General features: G+C 48.3%; 1 protein-coding gene and 1 long non-coding RNA gene across 2 annotated transcripts; both read right to left on the reverse strand.

Annotated features, from left to right (window-relative positions):
- Positions 1–9,873: 9,873 nt before the first annotated feature.
- On the reverse strand, positions 9,874–12,545 carry LOC128822409 (serine/threonine-protein kinase PAK 3-like). Its single transcript, XM_054004108.1, has 5 exons — positions 12,510–12,545; positions 12,062–12,171; positions 11,518–11,635; positions 10,590–10,689; positions 9,874–10,158 (listed from the first exon to the last, which is right to left on the reverse strand). Exons 1-5 carry the CDS (start codon positions 12,543–12,545, stop codon positions 9,884–9,886), a joined length of 639 nt encoding a protein of 212 aa, XP_053860083.1. The 3' UTR covers positions 9,874–9,883.
- Positions 12,546–18,557: 6,012 nt separating this feature from the next.
- LOC128822503 (uncharacterized) lies at positions 18,558–20,357 on the reverse strand. The gene is made up of 3 exons (XR_008441460.1): positions 20,298–20,357; positions 19,958–20,151; positions 18,558–18,599 (listed from the first exon to the last, which is right to left on the reverse strand). It is a non-coding gene; the product is annotated as an uncharacterized LOC128822503 (long non-coding RNA).
- Between the last annotated feature and the right edge of the window lie 2,117 nt (positions 20,358–22,474).

A 22,474-nucleotide genomic window follows, 5' to 3' on the forward strand; every position in this document is an offset into this window, starting at 1 on the left:
GAAAAATGGTGAAAAAGTAACCGTAATAAAAGAACAGAGTGATCAGAATGCCAGAGATATGCTTGAACATTTCATTTTCCACAAGCAACTGAGAAAAGTAGAAGTGGAACTTTAAAAGGTTGATGCAGGCTAGAAGCCTGATCAAATAGTTAGAGGGGGGAATTGTTAACAATAGGTTAGAAAGGGTTGTAAAATAGTTGATAATTGTTAAGCAGGTGCTGTTAGTTTGGTTATGGTAAAAGGGGTTAAAAGGGTATTTATAAGAAACTCGGTACTCAGCATACTGTATTACACCTGTGAAAAACGCCAATCACTTGTGTTAAAATTTTAGAAGTTTAATAGTAAAGAATAGTAATAAAAACAGGACAATAAGAATTTGGAGAATCAAAGTTAGGACAACAAAAGACAATAAAAAGCAAAGAATAACAGACATCCGTATGCTCTTGGGCACTAAGCCACAAAAGCATACCTCGCTAACAAAGGATTAACCCTTCAAACCCAATATGCCTGTTGCATATTTATCTATCTCATACATGATTCACAAATTCTTTCCAAACAAAGGGTATTTTCTGGTTATTGTCAACTTCCCCCCTCATCTTGTAAATCAGTGTTTTGGCTCCAAGAAGTCTGGAAGAAGTCTGGTTCTTCCTGATAAGGAGGCAATAATTCTTCTTTTGAAATGTTGGTGTCTTGTTGCTGTTATTTCTGTGCAAAGAATTTCATGATGATCTTATCCATTCCTTGAGCTAGTTAAAAAAAGTATCTTACATCGCATCGTTTCTATTTTAATATTATCTTAGAGCCTAAAACTATATTTACCACACTACTTAAAAGGATTAATACAGCACTAAAAAAATTAATACAAAATTAATAAGTTAATTAACATAACTTTCCAACATAACACGTATAGTATTCATTTTGATATTTGTGAAAAGACAATCACATAATATGCATTTTTCACACACCTGAGTAAAGTGCACCACCCCCCAAGTGAAACCAGCCAGCCTGGACAGAACTGTAATGGGCCAATGAAGCCCCTTAAACTTTCATGCAAATGAAGGATCCAAAAAGAAACAAATCCAAAGGGACAAAAAACAGGATAAAAAGGGGCATCTGACCCACTGAATTCGTGCCGCTCCACCTGGAACATTGAGGACATGGCTGTTCAAGAAGACCCAGTGCCAGCACCGCGGCATCCTCAACGGGAACGCTCCTGCTCGGCCTGCGGGCCCCCTTGCTTTAGGCCTTTTTATTATAATAAATGCTGAAATCACTTTTAGTACCGGGAGTGTGGTCCCATTTTTAACTGTACTATATCAGAAGAATTTACTAAAGCCAATAATAGTGGAAGTCAATAACTACATCAATTATTCATAACAATCAGTTAACAAATGTTTTCTGAATATGGGACTGGGAAGGCAGTGGACTTGGATGGGCGTCCTGGTTGGGAATGGGAGGAAATTCAGGGAAGTGATGCAAAGCTTTTTTGTAAGTGACAGTCTGTTGAACCACTGAGAAGCTGGACACGGCTGTGTGAAACACGCATGTTAAAGACAAAAAAACCCGGGAACTGTCTCTTGCGATGGGTGAGGAGGTGGAGGGCCCTGGCCCCCGTCTCGGCCAGGCCGGGCCGGGCGGTCCTGCCGCGAGCCAGGCCCCTTTCCCCCTCCCCGGCCACCCGCCGGTCGCCTCATCGGCTCCGCCCTGGCCAGGCCAGTTTTGGATTGTTTTATGGGACTTTTTCTATGTTTGTCCCCATTTATGAAGGGATTAAACCAAAGCGTAAACATAAATGTTAAAAACAGGCAAAATGAGGCTAGGATCTTTTAAAAAGCTCCGGCCTGTTTATGAAAAATCAAAGCAACTGAAGACAAGAGCCCAGGGTAAGCCTGTGGCCTACGCAGCAAGTCAGAGATACAAGTGTCAGCCTGTAGGCAGCACAGGGTGCTTCCTTGGACACTGAGAGAGTGTCCTCTCTCAGTCAATTCCCAAGTCTTCTGCCCTGGCCATGGCAGTGACTAGCTAGCATAGAGTAGTCCTCCTGGGAGTAAAAGACAGATTCGCCCATGGACTTCTGGCTCTTTGACCCCTGGTTTCTCCTTTCCCTCTTCCCTCATGGGTTGGATATATTGTTGCCCGTCTACTAATTGTAAAATATCAAAGATGATATTTTTACTAATTTCTTTACTTACATTCATACCAATACCTTACTTTGCCTGATCTCCTTTTCCCTTTTCTCCTAGTTTCACTCAGTTTTAGCCTTCCATATGTTTTCCCCTGACCCCTTCCTTGTTTTGTTAAACTAATAAAATGGGGAAAGCAGAGTGGAGGAAGGGGGAACAGGGGAACGTGGAATAGAGGCATGCACATAGAAAAGGGGAGAGAGAGGGATTCATGTAATTGTTACAATAAATAAGGTGCCTTATTTATTGTAACAATTTTTAGGTTACAGCCCAGTACCCAGACAAACATCAAGATGCTCTCCAGCATGATTGTGAGGCTGCCCTGGATCATTGTCGGCACCAGCACTGCCTGGATCATCCAACAGCCCAAGCAAAATATATGGGTCACTCTTGTGAAGTCTTTACAACAGGACAGTTTCTGCATGGCCATGGGCAGCGTGGAAGAGCCTTTATCCCCATGCCTGCTGGGAATCCCTTTGGCATCCAAAGATTATCCCTATACAGGTAAGAGGCCCAACCCTGTGGGCACCTGGGATGAGTGGACAAAGATTTTACCACATGCACCACAAGAAGCCCAAGAACTGGGGTCTTCCAAAGCAACATTGTGTGTTCAGTTTTACTATAAGCAATCTAATCAGCTATGGTCTAAAGCCACGCAGGCCCAATTAATTCCTAGAAGAGATGTGACACCAATTTGAAAAGAACATAATTCGGCCAACTGGTGCAATTACACCAGTCCCATATTGTCTACGTCCTCTCCATACCCCAGAGTGCTCCCCAGGGGAGTGTTTCTTATCTGTGGGGATGGAGTGTGGGCAGGGTTCCCCTCACGACTCCAAGGGCAGCAGTGCCCACCATCCACCTCCCCCATTTTTAGTGGTTCCCTTATGAAATCAGGTATTTATTGCCTTCAATGGGTTTGTATTTTTCCCAAAGCTGTTTGTATTTGTTTGGGAAGCAGGAGTGCCTGTATGTGATCCTGTTTACTCCATTGAGACAGCTTTGACTTTGCTTCCCAAAATGAAAAAGCAGAAGACTGTAGCAGGAACTAAGTATAGATAACATATAATATATTGCTGTTGGTCTTTGCTATACCCGTGCCAAAATTGTGTGAAAATGTCAGTGTGTTCTCTTCCCTTCATGTTCACTTCCTGCTTTCCTGACCTATACAGTGTTTTTTCATCTTGTATACCACTTTTATGCTCCCTGAATATGTTCTTTCCACTCTAGTCTGAGAATCTTATCTTGATCTCTGACTGTACTGATACGGTGGTTTACATACTTTGTCCTCATGGCATTTGAGAAACAGCTTTCTATTAGCTTAATCAAAGTTTCTATGTCAGTTGTATGTTCTAAAATTAGGAAGAATTGAATTTCTACTGCATGCTGTTGTAGCTGAAATTTATTTATAACCTGAATCCATTTATTCTGCCACTGATTAAAATCACTGTAAAGCAATGAGGCATGGCTTGTGGAGTTTGACTGATGGAGCTGTAGGCCTGTTTTGGCCAGCTATTTAATCGTATATAATCCATGCAAAACCAATTTTTAAACAAATTCAGAGTGTGTTGTGCTGCCCAGCCAACTGGACCGTTTTCTGTGTGCTGTGCAGTTGTGTGGGGGCACAGTTGGAATGCACCTCACAGTATTAACAAGGGAGAATGAATTGCATCCACTAAGAGCACGGAAATTTTTATCTGTGCCAGGTCACGGCTGTGGCCCCGACAGCACTGGGATTTATCCACATACTTTATAGACATACTGTGTCTAATTAGATAAATTTTGTGAAATCTCTTTTCTTACTCTGCTGTAAGATTATGCAATGTTATGGCTGCAATCATTAGAAATGAACTGAGGAATTTTGTAAAGCTGTGAGAATGAACTTTGAGGGCTTGTTTTCAGCTGCATGCAGCACCGCTACTGCACATATGATGCATCTCTTTTGATTTTAGCATTGCCCAGCTACAGCAATTAATTTTTCTTTGTGTTCCAGAGGGTGCTGTCCATCCTCCTAAACTTATACCAGAGCGTGGCAAACGCCCATGTGCCTGCCAAACATTCAGACGTCGCCCTGGAAGAGTTACCTTGGACAGGGCTTTGTGCACTCTTGCGTGAGAATGTTGAAGCCCTGATCTTGAACTTCCACAAGGCTAACGAGAGGCTGAGTGTCCCCAGGCATCAGCTGCCTCTGCTGAGCTCAGGGACATTTGTGCACACTGCAGTCTCGTTACAAAGGAGAAGAAGGAGTGGTATTCATCCCCCCAAGAGGATTTGGACATTAACAAATGAACACCATTAATTATGGCTGGTCCACTGCTCAGTTTGATGCTGTTGCTGTGAGCATTTAGATGGGACTGGAGTGTGCATCAAGTCTCTCAGCTCCACTTTCTGTGCAGGACATTCTGAAAGGACTGTCTGATACCCGCCACAGGCACCTAATTCAAGGATAATAAATTCATCTTACTGATGAAGAAACTCACAGAATGTAGTCATTTCCAGTCATAAAGCAAGTCTTTATTTTACCATAATCCATAGGCAAAATACACTTTCTCCAGGAATACCATCTTTAAATTATGTGTTTACGACTCAGATGCACTATTTGAAAGATTGCTAGTCTGGGGTTTTCTGTTTAATTGCAACTTTCGGATTATGGCATTTTTATTCAGAAACACAATAGAAATACCTGACATCTAAAACATGTCAGTATTTGTGTGAAGGAGGAGCTGTACTTTTCTGAGTGATATTAATGCAAGTGAGCTTACGTGGCCTTTCTTCCCAGAAAACCTTGTATTTTTAGGAAAAAAAAAAAAAAAAACAAACAACCCTTTCTAAATAGATCAGCTGGGTCCTGAGACTAAGCTAAGAGTGGCTAAGCCACTCTTCAGGGTTCCACTTTGTTTTCTGGTTTATTTCTCTTTTGAAGTAAAAGAGGAAAGGGAGAAGGAAAGACATGGGAAGGGAAGGAGATGGATATTGTTGGCAGTGTTTGTGGGGTTTGTGTCTTACTGTTCTTGCTTTTTGATTAAGCCTTGTTACTGAGACTGATTGTGAGGTCTCTAGGGATCTTCTCATGTACTTAGCAGCTTTTCTGGGATTTTAGACTGTGTTGCACCAAACGTTTTTCCTACAGCTCAGCGTGATCTATCTGGAAGTGTCTTGCTGATATTTTCTAGTAACAAAGTGCAGGTGTGTGCATTTGGAGATCATTGTTGGCTTGGTTCATTCCTCCATGTAATTTGCATGGGAGGTGCAGTGTTAAACCACAAGAGTGAATCCCTTCATGCTTGTTGAAAACACATCGTAAACTTAGGAGCTACTTGTAAGGAAAACATTCTCTATGCTAGAATTCCCTGAAATTGTTTCAAAACTTAATAATAATCTGGAATGTCTTGGCTTTTCAACAAAACAAACAAAAGAAAAAACAAACAAACAAAAACCAAACAAAGACAAACAAAAACCACAAATAAAACAAAAAATTAAACGCTGTTTTTTAATTATTGCTTGCAATCATCACAAATTTCTAAAGGATATACTTGATTATTAATTTACGAATATACTAAATTTTAATACAGTTGTTTAAAAAAATGTTCGAAGTGTCTGGCTTAGGTTTCCTACAAAGAAGGTGACAAATATCTGCAAGGTGGTAAAAGGATGGCAGAACCCAAACCAAATAAAATATTTTGTTTCAAAATATATTTCAGTTTTGTTTTGAGAACCAAGTAATTCATCTGCTGTGCAAGGGTTTTACTTAGTTTTAATGAAAATTTTGAAGAAATTACAGTTTAGATTTTATGCTGGAATAGTCTGTGCTTGACTCAAAGTGAAAAGGTAAATAATAATTTCTTCTTAAATTCTTGTCACACAGATATCTCACCTAGAATACATTTGCAAGCACAAGACTGACACTATAAAAAACCTTCAGCAGAAGCAGGAGGAGGCTTTTGAGAAAATGCCTGAACAGTTAAAAGCACAGGAACATTGCAGGCAGAAAGAAAAGCAATATCTTGAAGAGCAGGACTCAAATATCCTTGTAGAAGTTCATGCAAGAGCACAGGTATGCTGCTGGGAACTTCTAATTTTTTTTCTTGTACCATTTAATGGATTCTTTCAGTAGTTTAACACCCTTAGCAGTTTAAGGTCATTTGGGAATGGTAGTATATTTTTAAAGTAAAAAAAAAACCCAAACAGCAAACCAAGCCATCACTGTGCTGATATTAACATCATTTAAAATAAGGCCTGAGGGTGTATAGGACTTTTATTGTGAGTCCAGCTCCGAGCTGCCTTTGGAGGAAGTAATCCTGAAGTGGTCCTGGTCATCTCTTCTGCTTCCTCGATTGCTTCGCTGCAAGTTTCCTTCCTTTTCATTTGAAAAGCCCTTAGAGTTGGGATTTAGATGGCAGGGGCCCATGTGATCTGGAGAAGGAATAATAGAAGTACAAACAGTCATAGAAACAACAGCAGTATGAAACCAGCCCTACAGCCAATCAATTTCTCTGAAGTATTTTGTCTCCAAAGACTGGTGACAAGTCTGGAGTCTAAAGGGAATCCAGGAAGCCAAGTGTTCTGATCAGTGTGGCCAGAGTAGCACACACACCTTCTCTGAGTCATTGGCTAGGTCACAGCCATCTGCTGCTCCCAAAACAATCCCTGCTTTTGTCTTTACTGTAGAGGGAAGCTCAGGCAAAGCCCACCCACTGCCAGCTGCCCTCAAAGGCAAAAGGAATGCCCCAAGTGCTCCCTGCCTGCATCCAAGTGCCACAGTGGCTTCTGTAGGGAGTCCAAAATGTCTCTCCCAACACCAAACGAGGAGGAACGTGTGTTACAGCCCATGCTGAGGCACACACACTATAATACACTGCTCAACTGGACAAGGAATGCACAGGACGTACTCAGCAGCTTCAGGCACCTCCTCAGCAGCCTGACAGCCAGCCCTCTCCCACAGCTCCAGCCTGGCTCTGCAGGGGCTTCCCGTGGCACCTCCCTCCTTCTGAGGGGAAGCTCTGGGCTTCCCTTTCTCTTTGGGCCTGCAGCGCCATTCCTGCCTTCCTCAAACCTGCGCTCTGGTAGCCTCTCACCAGACCGCTCCCTGAAGACACAAAAATCTCTCCAGCACTGTTTGCCAAGGGCCAGCTAAGAGACAATGCCACCCAGACAGACAGTGTCCAGAGAAACAGTGCCCATAAGGAGCCCAGAGGAGTCCAAAACAACACACAAACTCTCTTTTCACACTCTGTGCCTCTTGACTCTCTCTGGTTCTTATCTTTTCTTGCCCAGGCTGCATGATGGCAATTTACTGCATCATCTCAAGCAGCCTTTTCTCTTGCTCCTTCTGTACCTCTGCCAGGAAATTTTCCCCTTGTGCCAGCAGCTGCTGTGCCTCCAGACGCTGCCCTTCTGACTCCTGGTGAGGAAGACACTTCCACATGAAGTGCCAGCCAAGCTCCCCAAATAATCAGTGGACACTTCATGCCTCACACCACCCCCCACCTGAAAAGTGCACGTCAGTAGTGACTTTGTGCCCTCCAGCAATGCTGTCCCAAGCAGAAATTCAAAAGCAGGACCAGCAGGTGTGAGGAAAAGGAGATGCCACCTTCCTTTCCTGCTCTGATGGCTGCCTGTTTCCTGGCCCCTCTCCACTCAGGATTTCTACCTGTTCTCACAGGTTCAGTTCTCCAAGTGCTGAAGTGGTCCTTGTCATCTCCTTTGCTTCCTGCATGACTTGGCTGCAGGGATGACAGCGATCAGGCTGTCAGAAGAGGCTTAAGAGAGGCTCCGCTGACTGGAGAAATGGATGCTGCCCAAAGGGGAAAAGGAACAAACCAAATTAAAAGAGAGAAAGGAAAAAGGAACCATTCTTTTCCAAACTGACTTCCTAACAGGGTCAAGCTGGATTCCTCTAGCCCCCAGAAATACACAAACATAGGCGGCCTGAGGTCACCATCAGCACATGAGCCTTCATGTCCAGGATGCTGCTAGCACAGGCAAACATGGCCCAGAACTGCACTAGTCCATTCCTCAAGGTGTCATCACTTGCTGGCATTTTTGTCCTGACAGCACTGTGGGATTGCTGCTTGCTGTCCAAAGGTTTTGTTCCTTTCAGGAAACTCAACAGACTTATTCCAGCTCCTCTTTTCTACAGACATGGGCTATTTGAGTGTCCAAAAGAGATGTGGGGCATTGGGCAGTCCTCAAGAGACTCCCAAGGGCTCTGAAATTATTGACCGCACGTGTTGTTCTCAGGAGCGCTGGACACGCAGGTTTTCAGCAGCAAGCCAGGAGCAAGGACACAAGCAGCAGGGCACAGATGGGCTGAGCTCTGGCTTGCAGGAAGAGCAGTGTCTGCCTTGGCATGCCCCCCGCTCCTGTGCTGGCTGCCATCTTCCTTCTCAGCAGGAACAGCCAAGGAAATGGCCTGGTCACCAGCTCCTTGTCTGCCACAAAACCTGGCAGCAAAGCCACAGCAATTCTCATCTACTTGAGCGGGCCAGGCAGCACATGGGGCTGGCACAACTCCTGCTCAGCTGTCCCCGTCTGCCTGGCAGAAACCTCTAAGGCTGGGGCAGGAGGGACAAGCTGAGTGCCCTCGGATGCTCACAGTGAGCTCCCCCACAGCCCCTGCCTTCCCACGGACCAATCTAGAACCGCTTGGTTCTAGACTGCTTTTGTTGTGTTCTTCAAGCCCCCGTCCCTGGCATTGCAATACTTCAGTTCCTTTGCTACCAGGTAAACATGAATACACCACCTGAGAACAAAAGAGGGTCACAGAAATGACCAGAAGCTGGGAGCTCTCCTCTGAGGAACGGCTGGGAGAGTTGTGCTTGTTTAGCCTGGAGAAGAGCAAGCCCCAAGGAGACCTTTCAATATTTGTAGGGCCTTCTAAGAAGAATGGGGACAAATCTTTTCGTAGGGCCAATTGTAAGAGGACAAGTGTAAATGGTTTTAAGCTACAAGACACTCGATTGGCTCTAAGGAAGAAAGCGTTTACGAGGAGAGTGCTGAAACACTGGCACAGGCTGCCCAGAGAGTTGGGAGGAGCCCCAAGCCCGGCAACATTCAAGGTCAGCTTGGATGGGACCCTGAGCAACCTGATCCACTTGAAGATGTCTTTGCCAGTGACTGGGGTTTTGGACTAGATGACCTTCACCGGACCCTTCTAATCTCAACCAGTCTTGGATCCTGCTTGGTTTTCATTGGAAAAGCACCCAGAGTGGATATTGCTATGTGGGGGGGCCCATCGGAAGCCCTGGAGTTTGGCCGAGGAACAAACCCTGACAGGGAACAGCTCTTTGGGCGGCAGCCGCTTTGCCTTGTACCTGCAGAAGTTCCTTGGCAGAGCCTCGCCTGTCCACATCCATCTGCAGGCAGCAGCCCAGAAATTCACACAAGCCAGAGGGCAGCCTGAGCTTGTGCAGGTCTGGTACGCCTTGCTTGCCTATCAGGTAGTTAGCCTGAAGCCAAAGGAAACATGAGACTCTACGTGATTCTTCCATATCCTTCAGTGCTCACCTAGACCCCATCTTTTAAGCTCCAGCCTGCAGTGGCAATTTCTTGCCTAGCAGATGCTTAGAGATGAGCCTTCCCTCCCAAAGGAAAAAAGGCTCCAGTGCAGCCCCAGCTCTTCCAAGCTGCAACAGGTCTTGCCTTGACAGCTGATGCGAGCCCCAAGGACGTTTTCAAAAGTGGGCCTTGGTGGAAGCACTTTAAGCTGTGGGCATGGGATTTTGTCTAATGGACACACAGGAGAAGGACACCGCTCTCTGAGCGTATTTGCACCTTACCCTCTCACTGGTTTCCCGAATATAAGGAGCCTCTCCTTTGGCCATTTCTATTCCCACGATGCCAAGGGACCAGATGTCCACTTTGGGGCCGTATGGCTCTCTTCTCACCACCTCGGGTGCCATCCAGCAAGTGGTCCCGACCATTGACCTCCGTTTACTCTGCTCAGGGCTGAGCGGAGCACAGAGGCCAAAATCGGCTGAGGAGAAAAACAAACACTGCTTCAAGTAGGGAACCAAGGAAAAGGCTTCCTCACTCTACGTCTCAGAATGAAGTGCTGAATCGAGCTGGAAAAGCAGCTGGGCTCTCATTCCTCAGGGCTGCAGCCAAGGACATGGGCAATTGTCCACTTAGCAACCCCCCCACCCCAGGATTCCCACCCTGGCTTTTCCTCAGGCACTGGAACGTTTACACTGTAACTGTCTCCCTTTGGAAGGAACACACACACAAACCAAAGTTACTCTTGCTACCTTCTTGCTCTCTAGACCACTCAGCCCCTTACAGCTGCGCCCTGGGCTCCCAGAGTGCTCCCTGCCCTCTCACCAGCGCCACTGCTGGGCACCCGGCAGCCACTCAAAAGCATCCCCACACCGCCTCCCCGGAGCGCTGCGCCTGACCCAGAACACCCACCCAGCTTGACGGAGCCATCCTGGCCCAGAAGGATGTTGTCACTTTTGAGGTCTCTGTGGATCACCTGGTTGGCATGAAGGAAAGCCAGGCCTTGCAGGCACTGGGAGAGAAAAAGAAACAGGAGGCCAAATGTTAGCCTGATCTGATTTCATCACACACAAAAGGACACTGCTCCTGAAGATTCACAGATCTCAAAGGAGCAGTGAGCGCTGGCAAGAGGAAGTGCTTGCTGCTGCAACACGAGGAGGAGAGCAGGATCTTTCCAAGGGAAGGCATATTAGCGCTTGAGAGGGAAACATCAGTCCTTGCTCAAGACTGTCCCCTGCAAAGCCAGTCAGAATGATCCCTGCTGCACTGGATGCACTCTCCCTGTCTGGAGGACAAGCAATGGTTTGCCAAAGGAGAAAAAGTTCCTGCCTTGGGTACAAGGGGATCACTGTCGGGTGGGAGGCTGGAGGACAAGGGTTATAGGGCTTCCTCGACAGCAGACTTGGAAGGAGCTCATTTGTCAGTTTTCAGTAGCAAGCAGCATGGTGGGTGCCGTGCCATCCTTTGAAGTTGGGACTGTGACAGATGAGTCTCTCTTTGGCTTTGCCGCTGGTTTAAAACTTGGACACCAGCACCTTTGCACTTACAGGCAAAGAAGGCAATGCAGAAAGGGTTTGGGCAAAGGCTTGGAGAGGCAAAGTGCAGAACAGAAAATACAAATGAAATCGAGACAGGGAGTTCAACAATGGTCTAGAAGAGTAAAGAACAGACTATAGTAAGGGCAGGGACACTGGCAGGCAGTTCACTCCCAATGCTCTTTCTTCTCCAAAGCATGAGAGCAACACAGAAAGAAAGCTCTGAACATGGAATCACTCGCTTTGCAGCGCTTTTGAGGGACGAGCCTGTCCAAGCCATCCCAAGCACAAGCAGGACCCCTTACCTCCCGACACACTGTTGCTATGTGTCCTACAGCCATCCTTTTCATGCTGACCACATCAGCTAAGGAGCCTCCATCCATATACTCCAACACCACCAGGACATCCTCATTGACAAGGTAGCTGCAAGATGAAAGCAACAGCGTGGAGCTGAATGTGCGCAGCAGAATTGCCGGATGAAGGAAAGACTGCAGCTGAGTTTTGTTTCCAGGTCACTGGTAAATGAAGACGGAATCAAATGAAGACACACTCCACCCAGGCTATCCAGTGCATGCCATCTGTGCCGTCTGAATGAGGAAGGCACATCCGTGGAAAAGCAGGCTGTGGGTATTCTCAGCTCAGTCAGAGAGAAAGAGAAAGGTTTTCTAATCAGGCAAGAGCCTGGGAAACATGCTGATGGCTTAGTAAGAGAGCCAGGTTTCTGAGATCGATCTCCAAGCTATTTCTGCCAGGAAGCATTCATGGGGACAAAATGCAATCTCCTCCCATGCCTTGTGCAGGACTAGATTGATGTTAATTGAAAGATCCATTTTCTGCCAGAATATTTACCTTTCTAGGTAGGTGACAATATTGGGGTTCTTATATTCCTTCATGACCAAGATTTCCTTCAACACATCCTCGCAGCCCTGGTGCTGGAGATTAACTTGCTTTACGGCCACCTACAATGACATTGAAAAGCCATCAGGAGTGGACATTACGACAGCCTCTTACTCCATGCACTCACGGGCCTGGATGCCTTGTCACCTCGGTAGAAATGGACACTAAACCATCAACCACAAAGCGCTAACAGCACTCTCTGCACCTGCAGACTTCTCAAACAGGCTTTGCTTATCACTACTATTATCATTCACACATGTTTTGCAAGCCAAAAGTAATTTTGCTCCTGTGAAGGTAAATTGAAACCACTGGAAATACGTTAGCATTTCTAGGGGCTTTCACCAGCCTTTTGGAGATGGCTGCCATTCTTGACTGGGTGCCAAAGGAAACACACACCTACATGACGGGGACCATGCTGTCCAAAAAAGAACTCCATGGCGACTCAGAGTAAAGTTACAATCCTAGCACATCCTAACTTCTTCAGTTTGGGTTTCGCAACTCTGAAGAACAATCTTGAACATGGTTTACACCGTGGAATTATTGTCATTTGTAATTCTTTAGTGGCTTTAAGAATGAATAACCCTTTATGTGGTACCCTATGGATGCACGGCAGGTCATAAGCAGGGCTTTGGGCTTTCGGACGCCTCCTCCACCTCCCTCCAAGTGCAGTTCCTGAGCGCAGCACTGCAGGTGGATAATGAACTACCAGAAAGATGCAGTTGTATTTGCCGAGAGCCAAAAACAAGAATCAAGGACTATGAACTTATCGTCCCAAAGAGCAGCGGCACTCTCCAAGACACCATGTCTTCAACACAGGATCAACACAAGGTTGTATTATTTAAGGCTCTTCATCAATTTCTTCTCATTGATCTGTGCCTCTGTGTGTGTGTGTGTGTGTGTGTGTGTGTGTGTGTGTGTGTGAACTAGGTTCCCTAGGACTGAAAGGCAAAACTGTGCTCCAGGCAAGATCTCTCCTTCTTTACGACTTGCATTATATTTTCAAACTGAACCACGTGATGGAAAACAATGGGAAATCCTATCTGTGTCTGAACCTGGGCTTAAGAGGAGTTGGGCTGGAATGACGGCTCTTGCCATCTGCTAATCTATGCATGTTTATCCAGGAAGTCCAAGCCAGCGTGTCCTTCTCTGAAAGGCACCACCGCCATCCTTGCATTCATTCAGGTAGGGAGGGAGGACAGAGTCTGTCCCAAATGCATTTTGCAGCCTGCCTCTGGACAGGCTGCTTCTGTGGGACAGCCTTTGCAGCAAAGAGTCAGGTGGCCCAAAGCTTTGGCCACGGATCACATCACAAGGGAAAGCACTCAAGGGCTGCAAAATCTGAATGGGCTGTTGGCACTTACTGCTCGTCCTGTGGCAGCGTTGAAGGCCTTATAAACGGTTCCAAACCCCCTGGAAACAGAACAGTGGCAAGAACAGAGAAGTTGGTCAGTGCTGAGAAGCAAAAGGCAGCCCAGGCAGGAGCTCTCTGCTGCCTGCAGTGTCTCAAAACCACTGGGCTTTGTCTACTCTTCAGCCAAAGGCACAGCAGCCCAGCAGCCCTCTGCCACGCAGAGTGTCCAAGGGAAAAGCTGGGTGCAACCGGAAGAGAAAGGGCTGCTACAAATCTCAAATGTACACACTAGACTGTGCATGCGGGTGTTTTCTTCGCCTTTTCCTTCTGGCATCTGTGCCTGTGGCATGCCTTTCCAGGCAATGAAACATACAGTCCTGCTGGGCCTTCTCACCACTCTCTTTTCATCCTACCTGCCAAACTCAGGCAACACCACACAGCCTTTCTTATTTTCCTGACCACGGAATTTTGTTTTCAGCCAAATACTACTAAGAAATGCTACTGACAGCTGCTATCTGACAGCTATCAGGTGGGACATTGCTCTCTCAGGTTCTTCTTCCTTCATGAGTGTGGCCAAATTACTTTGAATCATACAAAACCATGTCTCCTGGGAAAATAGGCAAACTGGCGCCACATGTTTGAGGGACAGGAAGGCTTCCAGGTCCTGCTCCTTGAGGCAGGCAAGATGTCGTCAGCATCCAGTGATCTTTCATGATGCCTTGAACTGCCTCAGCACTGAGACAGGGACAGACTAAAGACAGGGGCTGAAGATGCTTGCAGCTTGCCTGACTTCCCATGTGATATTGCAGCACCAAAATACCTGGCCCATGGTTCTGTAGAAGTAAGCGTGGCTGCACTCACCCACTGCCAATAGGTCTCCATCCAGTGTACTTCTTCTCTGGATCTCCCACACTCACCACACGCCCTGAAAAACAAAATGCAAGAAGCACACTTCAAAACAGAGATCCTGACTTCCAGGAGATCTGAAACCCACCTCCACTCACATCAACAAGAACAACAACAGCAGCCCCAGCAAGACAGGCAGCTCTGTAGCACACCTGGCCTGTACAGAGCCTGATTCTCCACACTCCATTGAAGGGTTGCCTTGAGAGGAAACTAAGCCCATGGAAAAAGCATCAGAGCAGACAGAGACCAGAAAAGGACAGGCACCAAGGCAGAAAGAATATTGCAAAGTGAATTCCGGGAGAGGAGGGCACCTTCTCGACCTCTCGGCATTTTGCCTAAAGAATGCCTTGACATTTTTAGAGAGCAGCAGCTCATGCTATAACCGAGAACAGTGGCTCTAAGAATTAGGACCCTCTTCATTGATGAGCAGGCTAAGTTCTGAAGATGACTTTGCCCATTCCCCCTTTAGTGAAGAACTACAAGTCCTTGTCTTCAGCCTGGCGTGCAGCAGTCACTGGCACTGGACTCAGCCCCTTGAACACCACCCACGTGCCCCATCTTCCCAAATGGGCACAGCCCAGACGGGGAACAAGGACAGCGCCGCTCCTCAGGCGCTGCCGTGACACAGACACCTGCACAAATGAGATGCTGATCCTTTCATCAGTCCAGGCAAAGCTGCAGCAACAGGACGGCAGCTGCAACCTCACAGCTAAGGAAGGCTCCAGCCTCTGCAGTCACACCAGCTGTCAGTGGCAGGGCAGGTATGACAAAAAGCTCGGCAAAGCCCACAAATGGCCACTGACAGCCACTGTGAAGAAGACAGAGCCAGACTGAGCCCCGTTACAAGCTGCTGACCTCACTCAAGACAGAACATGATTGTCTTTGACTTCAGACCCTGGAGCAGTAGATCAATCCACCTTTTGTCCCAACAGCTGGTGGCAGACGCTGAGTAAACCGGGCTCTGTTCTGTACCTGACCGCTTATTCTCTGACAGCACTGCACTGGCAGCTATTACCAGTGGCAAGAAGCAACTCAGTTGTACTGCAGAATCAGCAAGGCCTTGGTGTGCTTTCCTAGAGTACGATCTGTGCAGGGATTGAGGCCAATGCTTAGTATTCCAGGAGTATTTACCAGCAGGCAGTAGCAGTACAGCGTGCCTGGTACCAGAGGAACATGCAGCAGAGGCTTCCTTCTTTGATGCATCTTCCTAAGCATACAACTAAGATATCAAAGAGGGACTGTAAAAAGAGTATCCTGTTTTGTTTCTTTTGGGGCACTTTGAAAAGAACTCTTCCTCTCTGATTCCTCAAGATTCTTCTAAGAATATCATTTTTTAACTTTTAGGGAAAAGACCTCTTCCCCACTTAATTGTGCCTGATGTTCATTTCAAGGAGGTCAGGCTAACCAAAATGGAGGATTCTTATCAAAAACAACTGTAGAAGGAATAGGAGAAGTACTAGGAGTCATAAAAACAACACCAGCATTAAACAAGCCGCACAGCCAATCAAATTCACTGATGTATTCTGTCTCCAATGACTGGTGACAAGTCAGGAGTCTAAAGGGAATCTAGGAAGCCAACTGTTCTGATCAGTTTGGCCAGACTAGCACACACATGTTCACTCGGTCACTGCATAGGTTGCAGGCTACTGCGGCTCAGGACACAATCCCTGCTTTTGTCTTTATTGCACAGGGAAGCTCAGGCAAAGCCCACCCACGCCCAGCTGCCCTCAAAGGCAAAAGGAACGCCCCAAATGCTCCCTGGCTGCCTCCGAGCACAACAATGGCTTCTGTAGGGAGTCCAAAAGGTCTGTCTGACACCAAAGCGTGGAAGAACATGTGCTACAGCTCATGCTGAGGCACACACTATAATGCGCTGCTCGATGGCACAAGAAATCCCCAGGACGTACTCAGCAGCTTCAGGAACTGCTTCTCTTTCTCCCGGCTTGAGAGGGCCGAACTGCTCACGCTCGGGTTTTCGGGCTGCGGAGAGGAGGCTTCTTCGGAGGATGCTGCTGCAGCGGCAGCTTTGATGGCAGATCCTGCGTCCATCTGGGACAAGAAATTTGTGTGTGTCAGAAAGGTGCCTGGCAGAGATGCCCCAGACAGAGCATTTCAAAGGCAAGCCCTTAGGAACAGCACTGGTGCTGTTAGGCTGCAAGCTGAGCTGCCAACTCTTCCACCTCCAGTCAAACCCAAACGAGCAGTCAGAGACCACAGCTTGTCACAGTCAGCCGTAGTAGAGAGTGCAAAAGGGAAAGAACAACTTCACACTTCACCCCGTTCTGAGGACTGCATTCACCATGGACAGGGACAACTTGCTCAGAATCTGTGTGGGTCACCATGCTCGCCTGAGCAAACCCCTCAAAAAACAAAGCGAGCACTAAGAGGCCAGCAGAAATACATTCAGAGGATTGCTGGCCCACCGGCCAAAGCACTAGCCCTGCTGCCCAGGGCAGCAGCTGAGATTCAGCGGCCCAGTAAGTGTCCTTCTGACCAGCTGCCATGGAGACCACAGAGCATGGCGGTCAGAGACATTGCCCCCATCCACCTGCTGCTCTGCAGGGGAAAGGCAGCAAGGGCAGAGACCACTTGTTGCACCACTGCAGTGCCTCCTGCTCTTTCACTCACCTGCTTTTCTTCAGCTGGGCTGTACTGCAGCAGGACCTTATGCATCCTTTCCATTTCTTCTTTGTGCCTCTTCTCCATGGCCTTCATCTTCCCCTGAGCTTCCTGCAGCTCTGCCTGCAGCTTGATATTCTGTCAAGAGGAATCTTACTGGCATCTGCAATCTCGCTCAGGTTTCCTCTTTTGCACTCTCAAAAGCACTTGTGTTCAGCCACTTCCTTCTGCTTCTCTACCCAGCTCTAACCCTTCCATCCTAGCTCTTCTGCCTGCTGCTCAGCACTGGAGCCTGCCAGGCTCTGTGCTTCCAGTGCCTGATGAGGGAAGACACACTTCCAGATGAAGTCCCAGCAATGCTCCCCAAAGAAAAAAATGGAAGCTTCATCCCTGCAACAACCCCCGTACCTGAAGAGTGCACACTAGTGACTTTGTGCCCTCCAGCACTCCTGCCCTAACAAGAAACCTAGGAGGAGGCCCAACACGTGTAAGGAAAGGAGAGGTCACCTTCCTTCCCTGCTCTGATGGCTGCCTGTTTCCTGGCCCCCCTCTCTTCAGGATTTCTGTCTGTTCTCAGAGACTCTGTTCTCAAATTCCCCCTGCCCTTTGATCAAGGAAAAGCTGCAGATGGACTGCAGGACGAGGACGAGGCCAGCACCTCGATGACCCAGTCACAAGACAGGCCACCAGCTGAAATACCAGCAACACGGGGCCTGTTGCAACTGCTTCAGGCTCAAAGGGAAGACTTCTGTCCACTGTGGAAGGACAGAAAGCAAGGAAGCCAGTTGCTGGCACTGCACTTGGCAGCAAGGTCAGCAGCAGTCTGCTGCATGGCACGAGGCTGTGGGGAAGACGCTGCCCCTTCGCTGCCATGCTTTGGGTGGCGACCACCCAGCCTCCTGGGGAACTTGGCTTATGCCCATGCTCAACCTGTGGCTGCATATACTGTCCCAGCATTGTCCTCTGGGTCTTCACAGGCCTTCAAGTAGGAGCCCTTGAAGCCCTCTGCTGCCCGGCCCAGCAACGTGTAGCCTACAGCAGATGCTTCCGACCATGTCACAGACTCAGGCTGCTCTTCTGCTAAGCCAGCCCTCCAAACTTGCCTGAAAACTTCAGGGATGTATTGTTCTTACCAGTTCTTCCTTCGCTTTCTCAGCAGATTGCCAGAGTCTCAGAGCCTTGCTGCACTGCTCTTCTGCCCAGCGGAGCTGTTGAGCCATGTCTTCACATTGCTGCTTGCTGAGAGATCTTACAGCCAGCAGCTCACGACGAAGGCCCCTCACATCCTCTGCAAACATGACACACGGCAACAGTCAGAGACTACACAAGCAGAGGAATCTGCTGACCTTAAGCCCTTTCAGTTTCAGGCCAGGAGGAACCTGCCCTCAGCTCCTTCACTCCTCAGAAGCCCTGCAGACAGAGCTGGCTTCGCAGCAGCTGCACTAGGCAGGGCGATCCCCAGAAACAAAGCGCACCAGCCTCTCACCCAGTATCGCCTCCTTGGCCTGCGTGGCTGTGCGCACTTGGGCTTCCACACGGCTCCTGGCTATCTCCAGCTCTGATACGTGCTGCTGAGCCTCCAGCAGGCTGCTTTGCAGGCTCTCCTTCTCTGACCTACAAGTTGTGAAGACGAAGAGCAATTGTTCCTGGCACACAGGGGCAGTTTCTCCAGTATGATGTGCCTTAAGAACCCTACACCTTAGTATGGAAAACAGCTTGCATGGAAACTCAGGTACAGCAGGACAATTTTACCACTTCAAATAGCAAAGCAAGCCCCTCCAGGTGACTGGGCAGCCTTTCCTCATGATCTAGCCCAGCACAGAAAGCCCAGCTGAGTTTGAGCTCAGCGGACAAAGCTCAGATTGCCGTTGCCTGACTTATCACACACGGGTGGCTGTGCCCACAAAGTCTCTGCCAACGAGCAAAAGCCCAGCCTCTGCTCACAGCCCTCAGCTCATCAGCACTTCCAAGTCCCTCTGCAGGGGGACAGAACAGTGTTCTCCTGGCTGACCCGTCAATGTTTCATGCTATCCACGGTGTACGTATAGGTACTTTGTTTGCCAGGCACTCTCTAAGTAAAAGGGACTGAAGGAATTCATCAAACAATATTATTGGAGTGAAACCTCCAGCTTCTAGCAACATGAGTAGGAAACCAGAACCAGGTTTTTATCTGAACAAGAACTGTGTAGGAAAGGGAGAGATGGACAGGTATCCTGCCATTTAAATCATTGGAAGTTTGTGAACAAGAACACTTGCTACCTTTATTTATGGCTAATTAAGCCAGTAGTGCCCAAATGACTTGGCACTCTTTAAAAAGGAAGAGGGACCAGCCAAAGGGACCTTGACAGAGGTTACAGAGGTGGGTGGACTAGTGGGCTCAGTGCTCAGCAAGAATCCCTAGAGACTGTTGAGAAGTCACAAGACCTTTCCCTGCTGCTGCTGCTGCTGCTGCTATTAAGCTACTCTAGGTCCTGCATCATACTCCACAAGAGTGAGCTCTGAAGAGTCTCAAGATTTTTTTCCTTCCATCTTCAGCTGAAGCATCAGCACCCTACTCACAACATTCCCATGTAAGAGCCTTGAATTCTGAAAATCCCATGTCAAACTACTTGGCAAAGAAAAAATAATGTTTAGATGCACCGAAGGAGAAAGCAAAACCAGAGGGAAACTTCTGGTTTCAGGAAACATCTGCACGGTTTCCGTGGTACTCAATTCAGTGCCAAGTTGGTTTGCTTTGCACTTTTCACAGGAATGTGCAAGAGGTCCCAAGCAGGCACCCAAAAGAGCTTGGAGAGCTTGAGTTGGCAGAAAAATAACATTCAGATCACAGTATCCTTTACTTTTTTCTCATGTCTCTTTGCCTCCCTGTCTGAGAAACATCAAGAGAGCACACAGGAGGCAGTAAATCCTGACATAATGCTCACCACCTTTGTAATTCCAGACCTTCAATCATGTCCCCTCCCTGCCTTTACCTGGCCTCTGCCAGCTGCTCTGAAACGCCTCGTAGGTCCCGCTCCGTGGCTGCCAGTCGGGCTTCCAGGGCAGCGTTCTCTTGCACCAGCACCGCCTTCTCTCTGCACACCTGGGACAGTGCGTGCCCTTGGCGAGAGAACTCCTGGAGCAGCTTCTCCAGACCCCTGTGGGCTGGCCGCTGCGGGCGGCAAACCTGCAAGTGGGGGGGCACCATTTTTCAAGAGGAACAACAACAACACAGTCTCGCTCTTAGCTTGCTGCCAGAAGCAGCATTCAGGGGGGCCTGGCTAGGACCAATCCCTCTCCCACAGGTGCTGCCTAGGATTAAGGTGAGTGTACCTTTGGCGCTGCCAGAGGAACTGCTTCCTTCAGCAGATCCCTCTGAGGCTGTGATTCCTCTGTTGTCTGTGCCGCCACTTCAAACACCCTCTCTAGTGAGGAGTGGTGCTTTCCCTCAAATGCAGACAACTGCTTCCATCTACAACAAGGGGACGGACAAACAAGCCTTTAATTGCAACACAGTCTCCTTGCAAAACCAGCACTACGTACCATGCCCCACATAAGGCAGTCTCGGGGCTTTCCAACAGCCCTCTACTTCCACCTCAAGAGAATGTTGCAATTCCCTCTCTAGACCAGCATCTCTCTTTGTCATTCGTGCAGGTGAAAGAGTCGCCACTGAGGAAGTCAAACAAGCTTCCAGAAGCCACGGAACATTTGCAGAAAGCTCAGGTACTCTCAGCGTAACAGCTTCCTGCTTGCTAGGTCTAACGCTCCTTTCCCATACAGTGGATACCGGACTTGCAAAAGCTTTTCTTTGGCTAAGACCCTCTTGGTAAGTCCAAATGAGTAGTCCCACAATTACTCTTGCTTTCCCTAGTGAAACAAGGAAAGAGCCTGCAAGTTGCAGCTTGGGGAGGTGGTGGGTACGATTTTCCAATTCAATAATCACAGGATCCCAAGATGGTTTAGGCTGGCAGAGACCCCAGGAAGCCTCTAGCCTAGTCTTCAGCTCCAAGCAATTTGGGTCAGCATCTGGACAGGCTGCTCAAGGCTCTATGCACCTGGGGCTTCCAAATTTCAAGGGGTGGAATCTGTACATGCTCTCTGAGGCACTTGTTCTGCTGCATGATTGTCTTTCCAGGTCAATGCTTTGCTTTCCTTAAGCTCAGCCTGAACCTCCCTTGTTTTTACTCTTGTCTAGTTCAGAATGCTTTTAGTCAAGGTTCAAGAAGTGAGTCCCAGGAGGCAGCTATGCTCTAGGTCAGTCGGCAGCCAGACCTGCCCTGGGCTGCCTTCTCCTGGCTGTGCTGAGCAAGTCAAACTATGAGAAAGCCAAATTTGTTCTTCGACCCTGGGCCTCCGAAAGCCCAGCAACGCCCACCCCTGCTCAGAGGAAGCGAGAAAGCTTAACACATACCTGAACTCCTGAGCGCCGCGCACTCTATCCGTGCTCTCCTGCCGCTCCGCCTCTCCTGCCTGGACCGAGGAGTCCTGACTGGCGAGGACCTCTCCTTGAGGGACCTGCAAGGAATGGGCAGGGAAAAACCACAAAGCAGCAATAAGGAGCAGGGAAGTTGGCTCCTGAGAGCTGGCAGAAGCAGCAAGCAGAGACACAGCTCATGTGAAGGCAAAATCTGTTGTGTGTGGGGCTGTTGAGGTGGTGTTTAGGTGGTGTTTATGTCCCAACTAACCCTTGAGTTGCTCTGGAAGTGTCTGAGTAGAAGCAGGGAATACTTCCCTGCTCAGCTCTGGTCAGCTGGCTTCCCCTCAGGATTTCAGGCCTTGGAGAGCAGCCAATAGGAACTGCATTCCAGCCCTTCACAGACAGACCTTGTCTCTGCCATGCAGAGCAGCTCAGGATTCTTCTCAACAAACTTGGCTCATGTCACAGTTAAGGGTGTAGTCGAAGCAGTGACTGTAGCTACCTAGACAGGGCATGGAGAGGGGTAGGTCCCTGCAGGCAGCAGTGGCTCCTCCGTAGCCCACAAGGCGGTGAACTGCGCCTTGGGACCTCTCCCTCTGCTGACAACAGGGAGCCTGCACAGGCTCTGTGCACAAAGGGGCTGACTTTTGCACCAGTAGCACTAAGGGACATCATGCTAGCGCTTATCTCACAGCAAGGGAAGTTCCCAGTCCCTGTGAGAATGCCAGGAAAATGGTGCCTGCATGGGAAAGTTCAGATCCCATTTCCCACGGGTCAGTGGCTGGGCTGAAGAGCTAGGTCATGGCAGGACTCCAGCCCACAGCATCTTCAGCCACAAAGGGCAAGTGCTGCCTGCTCACAACCTTGCAGCTCTGCACTGCACCAAAGCTTTGCACTGACCCAACCAAAGCTGCCACTCCTTGGTGCAGGATGCTCAGGCCCTGCACTGACGACACGTGGAGGTTTGTTGTCCTTTGACAGGACACCTCCCCTTTAGCCTCCAGAGGAAGAGAGTGAGACAGAGGAGGTGCTCTGCAGACAGGCAGCAGCGTGAGGGACAGGGAGTAACCTGTCATTTAGAACCTTATGTCTC

The sequence above is a fragment of the Vidua macroura genome, chromosome Z, assembly GCF_024509145.1.
Source record: "Vidua macroura isolate BioBank_ID:100142 chromosome Z, ASM2450914v1, whole genome shotgun sequence".
Taxonomy (NCBI): Eukaryota; Metazoa; Chordata; class Aves; order Passeriformes; family Viduidae; genus Vidua; species Vidua macroura.